Source organism: Prunus dulcis, chromosome 3 (genome assembly GCF_902201215.1).
Source record: "Prunus dulcis chromosome 3, ALMONDv2, whole genome shotgun sequence".
Taxonomy (NCBI): Eukaryota; Viridiplantae; Streptophyta; class Magnoliopsida; order Rosales; family Rosaceae; genus Prunus; species Prunus dulcis.
The window spans coordinates 14,702,276-14,711,190 of record NC_047652.1 but is presented as its reverse complement, the minus strand read 5'-3'; the positions used below and the strand labels follow the sequence as shown (position 1 = coordinate 14,711,190).

Sequence of the window (8,915 nt, the reverse complement as noted above, 5' to 3'; positions counted from 1 at the left end):
CAGAACCTTACCTGAAGGAATAAATATTATAAACCACTACACTAGCGAATTCTTCCTCTATTTATTTTTTAAAACAAATAGTGAAATCCCCTTGCTTTAATTACAGATAAAAACGGACGGAAGGACAGATGGGGGGTGGTTAGTGGGTAGAGAGAGAAATTGGAGTGTAAGTAAGGAAAGCAAGCCGTGTGGGGCCCAAGCAGAGCCAACCAATCCCGAGACTTCTACATATTCTCTCTCTCTCTCTCTCTCTCTCTCTCTCTCTCTCTCTCTCTTTTCTCAAAAAGTCTTTATTCAAAATCTTTATCTCCTCTCTTATAAACCCCCCCTCTCCTGCTCTGTCTCTCCTCACATAGATTTTTAGGTACTCCTCTGTTCTCACTCCTCTGCTTTTCTCTAGCCGCACCAAAACATTTCGTCTTCACACCCAAACACTCTGCACTTCATCAACAACCTCTCGCATATTCGTTACTTGCCGTGCCCTGCTCGTTCTCTTTGTTGAATTCAAGCTCTACATTCAGAGAATTTAGATGGGTTCCTCAAGATTTTGCGCTTTTGGTATCCGATTCTGTTTTTCGTTCGATCGGATTAGCTTTTCAAATTGAAACCCGGATTCCAAAATTCAGTCTTTGTATTTATTTTTTTTTTATTCCTTTGCCAAAATTTGTTTCTGGGTTATTTGAATTTTCTTCTCTTTTATCGGAATCGATTTTTTTGTTTTGTTTTGTTTTTTCTTGGCGTATTTACTTCGGTGACCCATCTGAAGTTCTCTTGAATCTCAATCTCTTTTTGGCTTCTGGGATTGTATTTGAGAGCCTTAGATTCAGAAAGAAAGCGAGAAGGTAAAATCAGCAAGTATGGCTGCGGCTAAAAAAAGCGGTAAATCCAAGAAGGGTGTGGAGGAAAGCGAGATGGAAACAAGCCTGGATTGGGAGATTAATGAAGACAAGGACCTTGGTTTTAGCTTCGAGAGCCAGCCATGGAAGCTGGGTTTTAATGAAGCTTCCATGATGTCAAAGAGGCCTCTCAAGAAAATCAAGAGCCCTGAACGTCAAGACCCAATTCAATCCTCTGCTTCTTCAGCTCATCAAGCAACTTCATCAACCACTCCTTGTCCATCTTCATCATCTTCAAGAATAGTTTTTCCTTTTGCTTTTGATGGCTCTCAGCAGCCTGTTCAATTTCCCAACCAATTCAATACCACAGCTGTGCCTATATACCCCTCACCATTTTCACAACAACAGCAACAACAACAAAATCAGCAGCAAATGATCTCTTTTGCTTCTCAGCAGCAGCAGCAGCAGCAACAGCAGCAGCAACATGGCATGAGTTATCCGCCCCCCTTTCTCGGAGACTCAACATCTTGGCAACAACGGCAGCAGCATCAAATTCTCCAGTATTGGAGTGATGCTTTGAATTTAAGTCCAAGAGGGAGAGTTATGATGATGAACAGGTTGGGGCCTGATGGAAGACCATTGTTTCGACCGCCGGCAATGCCTTATAATACTACCAAGCTTTACAGGGGAGTGAGGCAACGGCATTGGGGGAAATGGGTAGCTGAAATTCGTCTTCCTCGAAACAGGACTCGCCTTTGGCTCGGCACCTTTGACACAGCTGAAGATGCTGCCATGGCTTATGACCGCGAGGCCTTCAAGTTGAGGGGAGAGAATGCTAGGCTTAATTTCCCTGAGATGTTCCTCAATAAAGACAACACATCAGTTTCCACAGCTCCAAGCTCAACAGCTACTTCTCCAACAGCTCACGAAAGTTCAATGCCTACCACAACCAGGAACCGTAAGCAATCTCGAAAAGTTCAGAAATACCCTAAAGCTTCAAATACGGAGGCAATGCCACCACCACCACCACCACCACTGCCACATACCGAAGAAGACAATACCGATGACGATTCGGGATTGGGGTCAAGTGAAGCTAAAACGAGTGATGAATTTCAGGCGAATATGAATGCTGCAGGAGGAGGTAATTCACAGCCGGAGGAATTGGTTTGGGGGGATATGGCAGAGGCTTGGATGAATGCAATTCCAGCAGGTTGGGGTCCAGGAAGTCCTGTGTGGGATGATTTGGACACCAACAACAATCTTTTGCTGCAATCACATCTCCCTTTTACCAATCCAAATCAGCAGGACTTTAATAACATTTGTCCTGAACTTGAAAGGCAGCAAGACCACTCGGGTTCGGCTTCCTCCTCTTCCTCTTCATATCCCATGAAGAACTTCTTTTGGAAGGACCAAGATTGAAAAGTTCATTATTCTTTTCTTTCTAAAGATTGAGCTCTGCATAGTGGTAAGGGAATTATAGTCTTTAGGCTGTCCTCGGTTCACACTCACACCTCTAGGTTGTAGAAGTAGTTTTAGGCAAAATTCCCTTGACAAATCTTCCAAACACCTACCAAATTGCATTTCAAACTCCTCCACTCACATAGTCTTTCTTCCTTTACTTCTTACTTTATCAGTTTAGTCCTCAGTCCCTCTTCTAATTTCTCATCACAGCTGGTTGCAGATTTTCTAAACACAGCCAATGATCCTAGAAGCCTTGTGACTTTTTCTTACAAGGGATCTTTGAAGCTTCAAATTCACTTTGGTTCTGACTTTCAGTTCCTTTAAATTCCTGCATTTATTCCGTCACACTCTCTCTCCAGGCCAATCTGCTATGCAAAAGGCTGCTTGTTTTTTCAGGCCTTTCAGCAGTGGCAATCTGTTTCATGCTTTGTGTTGCTAGTGGGTAGTATTATAATGTCTGTAGGGTATATAGCATATGTGTAGGTAGGCTGGACCACCCGAGAGGGAGACGGTTTTGTGATCTCCTTCTCAAATGCTCCGACCATCACGAGCTCTCGTTTTTCAGCTCCCGGGATGGAAATGCCGATTGTAGGACTTGTACATTTTGGACTTGATCATCTATTGTGTTATTATGTATGCTTTTATTGATTGTAGCTGTATTTAATGGAACACTATGCATTATCATTTGTGAGCCTTCAGTTTCTATTGATTACTCATGATTTTTCTTTTTCATATTTTTTTTATGGATGAATTTCTTGCTATTTCAGAATCTGGTTCAGAAACTTGTTTAAACATTTCTGTTAACAGTATCATGCATGTGCTTTGAACTTCTAGGTTGAAGATCAATGACAATGACAGTTCCTCAGAAATATTTATGTAAACTATGTTAACATTAGGCCTTAATAACTTGAGGGAACCTTTTCGGATTAAATAAACTTGTACTTCTACTAAGTATAATTTCTCATTTATGCCATGTTTTGTACGACCAATATAGAACAGAATCAAAATGTGACAGGATTGGAATGAGGAATACTCATTAAAATATTTACTAATTATCTGAAACGAGAATGAGAATAAAGATAATTTTCTATGAAATCTTTATCATTTCAAGAATTTGAATCAAAATTAATTTAATTATTAAATGCTCATCAACAAGCACTGCACCAAGTAACATTTCCTCATTAACGGGGAATAATATTTCCTCATATCGTATTAGGGCAAGTTGTGATAAGGTAGAGCATCTTAGAGGTTAACTTATTTTGAGAAAATTTTGTTTTATGACATCAATAATTTTTAGGCAGAAAATTAATCGAAGGGGTTTTGGGAAACAATTCGAAACATAGAATTTCCAAAACTTTTGAACTTTTTGTGAAAACATAAAGTAACCCGAAAAAAATACTTGGAATTTTGAAAATTATAAATTCCATCTAAGTAGTTATCACTTATCTCACCATTTTTGGATTCATTAATGCTCTTAAATTTCATTACGAATGAATTATTGGCGAAAAAAAAAAAACAAAATATTTCATTCTTTAGAAATGAACTATTCGTTTTCTTTATTCAACAACTGTCGTCTATGAGATTTAAAATCATGACCCTCTTTAATTAAATATATAAAAAAAAACATCAACCAAGTAAGAAGGGCCTCTATATACACCACAAAAGTATTACATGCACTCAAATAAATACTAGATCTACTATAAAAACAAAAATTTTTAAAAAAAGAATGGTGGGCTTATTAGAATTCGCCTAATGTTTGAAGTTTCCTGCACGCACAATGATTACAAAGGGCAATTCCAGCAGCTGCATGCCGCTCATCCAATCAATCACCTGCACAGTTTGGTTTCGAGCATTTTTCATGTGAAGAAAAAAAGCATTCGAAACTAAAAAAGATTTACAAAAATTCAACCAAGAAAAAAGAAAACGAACACTTTCGACATTTATTGTTGGTGATCGATGACTGATTGACAGAATGATGGGGAAAGGTGGGACCAGTCGCCGTCCCATGAGATCAATCAAATTTCTTATTTGTGACGGCACGATAACGATGAACTAGTGACGGCATGATATAATTAGAAATCATGTGGTTGATTAATTAACGATTTCCATTGACATTATTGAAATAATTAATGAATTAATTAATGAATTTGAAAATATCTCATGTATTGGTGGTGAGGCAGACATGGCTGAATAAACAAACCCTTTCTTTGAAACCAAACCCAGTATTTTAATTATGTCAGGCTGTGGCTGCTACAAGATAATGATCATTATGTTGTAAATTAATCAAGATTAGTTTTGCTTTGGATGTTGATTAGATTAGAGCAACCAAAGTTTGGAATTGGATTAGGTCATTTGTATTGTGGGCAGTGGCAGATTCAGAAATTTTTTAGCGGAGATGCAAAATTGATTAAGTATGAAAAATGGTTTTTCGGAATAATCATTTTTTCAAGATAATTTTTGGCGGCTTTTATTCCTTACAAATCAAATAAGAAAACTTGATTTTATGGGATTTTAGTATGAAGTATATATTGACTTAATGAGCCATCATTTTTAGCATAAATCGTATTTTGCACTAAAACCGATTTTTCATATTTTGATTTGGTAGGAATTTGATTTTCTAGTATTTTTATTTGAATCCAAATGGGGGTACTTCCTTATTTACATTGTAAACTTAAGTAAATGGAGTAATATAAAAATAAATTAAAGTAAAAGGACAAAGACATTTACTTAAATGTTGAAAATGCAAATAAGGTAATCTGTACACCAGTTGAGCAAATGGGCAGTTTGAAGCACCTACAATGGTTTTTCGGCGAAGGGAGGTGCAGCTGCACCTCCTTGCGCCTTAATGGATCCGCCTCTGATTGTGGGTATAAAATTTAAGGTTTGTTGGCTACAATATGTCTCCAAACTCTTTGGGAAGAAAATTGATATTATCAGCCATTGGTTTCATATGAAAATTAATTCAACAATGTGATGGAACTGAAAATTAAGAGCACAAGGTTTCTTGGAAAAAATTGTGGCAATTGGAGATCCCAAACAAGATTAAGTAGTTCCTTTGGAGAGATGATTCTGATATTTTACCTACTGGTGTGCAGTTGGTCCAGTGAAAGGTGCTTCCTTCCTTCTTGTGCTTACGTTGTGGGAAGAGGGGTGGAGATGCGGTACATGCAATTTGGTGCTGTAAGGCAAGTCGAAAATTTTGGGGTTTTGCTTGTGGTAGACCGGTGAGTTTGGGCATTTTGGAAATTGAATTAACAGCGTTGTGGGAGGGCCTACTATTGCTTTATGCGAAAAGTTTTCACAATCTTATTATTGATTCGCAGGAAGCTATTAGTTACTTAAATGACATTGAGGTATTATGGACTAATATTGGTAACTTTGTTCAAAATGTTCGGCTTTTGATGGAACGATTGAGTGTTGTAGAGGTGCACTATCAACCTAGACAAGCAAATCGGGTGGCTCATTCTTTGGCTCAATTTGGTCTTAAGGAGCACACCTAGTTCATATCGGAGGATTGAGCACTAGTTTGGCTTTTGGATGTACTTGAGTCAGATAGAGGGGGGTGGGGGGAGTAGGTTTTTGTTTTTGTTGTTTCCTGTTGTGGTACTCTTTCTCCTCTACTGGATTTTCCTCCTTTATTTTGGCAGTTTTTTAAAGGAAGGTTTTAATTAATTTTTTTTTTTGTTCGAGGGTCGAATGTTGAACCTTTGACTACATAATAGAATCCACCAATATGTAATACAAAATATAGTAATGTGAAAGCAACTTAATTGCTTAATAAGTCAATAAACACAAATATCCAAGAGAAATTTGGAAAAGTAACCTTTTCTAACACAGTAAGGAGAGTGTTTAACACTGTCATATGGTACATCTTGTGCACATCTTATAATATACATCGATATTTATTGATACTATTCCTTAAAAAGGGGAAAATAAACCCTTTCATTCAACCATATTATAACATGTGTATAAGATTTACCACGTGGTCATATTACTGTAGTATTCTATAATTTCTCCATTAAGGACTTTTGGCCAATTTTTCTTTCTCAAGATTTAGAATATTGTCACTCGAGTGGTTAATATTCTAAAAATCTAAAAAATTCAACTAATAGTCTTTAGTGTGTCCATAATTTGGCTAAATAAATTAAAGGGTTAACTACATAAAACTACTCGAACTTTAGAGGTCATTTCAAGTTAGTACCCCAGCTTTAAAATCTTGCCAAAAAAAAAAAATTTATATCACAAAAAACATACAAATTCATCCCGTCGTTAGCTAGACTATTAGTCAAACTGCTAAATGACTATGTGACAAATGTTAGTAATATGTCCTTAAAGTCAACTAATTATACGATAATTAATGTTAAGTACATCTTATCAGTTTCCTAAGGGTACTTCGGGATATGCAACCCACAAGAAGCGTCATTCGAGAGACGCAAATGTTATGTTTCCTATTTAGATCGGTGCACTAGATATTAAGTTATATCAGATTTTGATAAGAGTTTAAATTAGGTTATACCTTAAGGCCCAAAACCTTGTGGAATAAGGAAAGGTTTTGAAGCCTATTAAGGGGTCCTCTTTATTTCTTTTTTTCCATGAACCATTGCTTGGTGGGCTTGGAAGATTATTCAAGTCGGCCATTGGTGATGAGTAGAGACGACTTGACCTACCCCTATGTAAGCTTAAGACCCTGCTCTAGTTAGATACGTTCTCTAACCCTAATCTCATCATAAAGAAAGAGCTTAACCAGATTCTGAGAGAAAGCAGAAGTCTTGAGTCATTCCTGTTCTTGCTGGGATTGTTGTTGCTACGGTTGAATGAGTTCAGAGGTCGTGTACTCAAGAAATATGGGGCCAGGTATGTCTTTACGTATTTTAGATTGTGTGAAAGATCTTGAACATGCATATAAAGAATTCTAACAATGGTATTAGAGCACCTAGTTATTCGCACACACTGAAATCGTTTTTCAACCATACCTATTACGATTTCTTATCTGTTTATGCCATGATGAGTTTATGGTTATGTTTAAAATTTGAAGATGGATTAAACATGTTTTTTTTCTTCTAAATATCAAGAATATTAAAGAATCTGGAAAAACATATTTTAATTTGATTTTTCAAATCTTCAGAACTTTAAACATGTTTTTGACCTACCAAATGACATTAAAACCTTAAAAATTCTCATATGTCACAGCAAAGTAGTGAGTTGTGTTAATTAGGTCATTCCCTATTTAGAAATGTATTTTGCTTCAAAAACAGGCAAAAAAAATCCCTAAAACCCTGTTCACGACAAAAGTTACTATTCACTGCAATTCAGAGGTTTCTCTATTGAATTGTGTTTGTTTGGTTATTTTCTGAGCTAGATAGGTGTTTGTCCTTATTTTGAGAATCAACAAATTTTCATAACAAAACCAAACCTAAATACTCAAACCCTAAAGAAATTGTCAAACAACTTGACTTTGCATACACGGACTTGAGCATACTTCTTGTATCGCCCCACTTTGTAGAAGTAGAAAAACTCTCACACCGTCAGCTCCAGCTTGAAGAAACGGCTCAAATTCTCAAAGCACATGATGGCTCGGTAGACGTTCGGAGTACACTGACTTGGAGCACACTCCATGATGCAGAACACCACCCTGAAGAATTTGACAACGGGAACATGAAGCCCAAGGAAAAATAAAAGGGACGGAAGGTGATGATTCTAGCGTCTGGATCATTCGCATCTACACAAGGAGCATCATCAGTGGAAGACTCCACCATCCTAACGTACACGTAATCAGGAATGGCAAAAGCATAAGTGGCCACTTCTGGAACTGAGCTTCAGATGTAACGAGGTGGAGATTAGTCACAAATCTCCTCTTATGCACTTTGGAGCCTCCCTACAGATACTAAGGCACCTGAGAGCTTGGTGCTCAGCTACCATCCTCGAAAAACATAATCAATAAACAACTCCAAAAAGAGAAGAAAATTGCAATTCAGATAGCATGTCAAAACTCTAGAATTGAGGTTTAAAAAAAAGAAAAAAGACACGAGTTGCAAGGCAAGCCACGGAGCAGCTCGAGCAAAAGGTCCAAGTTGCAGCGAGCCCCATCGCTAAAGAAAAAAGGACCACCGCTGCAACCAACAATCGCCTAGGCAGTAGCAGTGGCCTACTGCCACCAGAGCCCGTAGCAGGATGCGCGACGCAACCCAACTACCGAATCGCAGCAAAAGTCACAATCCAGTAGCCAGCTCGTGACACATGAAGGGGAAAAAGCAGCGGAGCCTCCACCACCGCAAGTAGCGGCAGCAGTAGTTGGGCGACTATCAATTCGCCTATCCAGTCTATCCAGCCGCGCGACTGTCAATTTGTCTATCTAGTCCATCCTATCGTTGGTCCTCAATAGCGATGTCAAGACGACAACTTGGCAAACCCATCGGACCAGTCCTCGCCGCAAAGGAGAAAAGACGAAGAAAAAAAAATACACGTGCTTCACTTACCTTGAGATACACGACAACTCCTCTCTTCGACAAGCAGTACAAATTCCCTAAGATCTCTCTCAAGCTAGAAAGTAGAGAAGACAAGTTCGCGATTTGAAGGAAAGTGAAGAGGAGTCTTGTATTTATGAAGGTTGGGCATCCT

At 38.1% G+C, this 8,915-nt stretch overlaps 1 protein-coding gene across 1 annotated transcript; it reads left to right on the top strand.

Moving 5' to 3' along the window:
* The first annotated feature begins 300 nt into the window (after window positions 1–300).
* LOC117623168 (ethylene-responsive transcription factor ERF053-like) lies at window positions 301–3,024 on the top strand. The gene has a single exon (XM_034354046.1). The coding sequence runs from the start codon at window positions 858–860 to the stop codon at window positions 2,253–2,255; it is 1,398 nt and encodes a 465-aa protein (XP_034209937.1). The 5' UTR covers window positions 301–857; the 3' UTR covers window positions 2,256–3,024.
* Window positions 3,025–8,915: the final 5,891 nt, after the last annotated feature.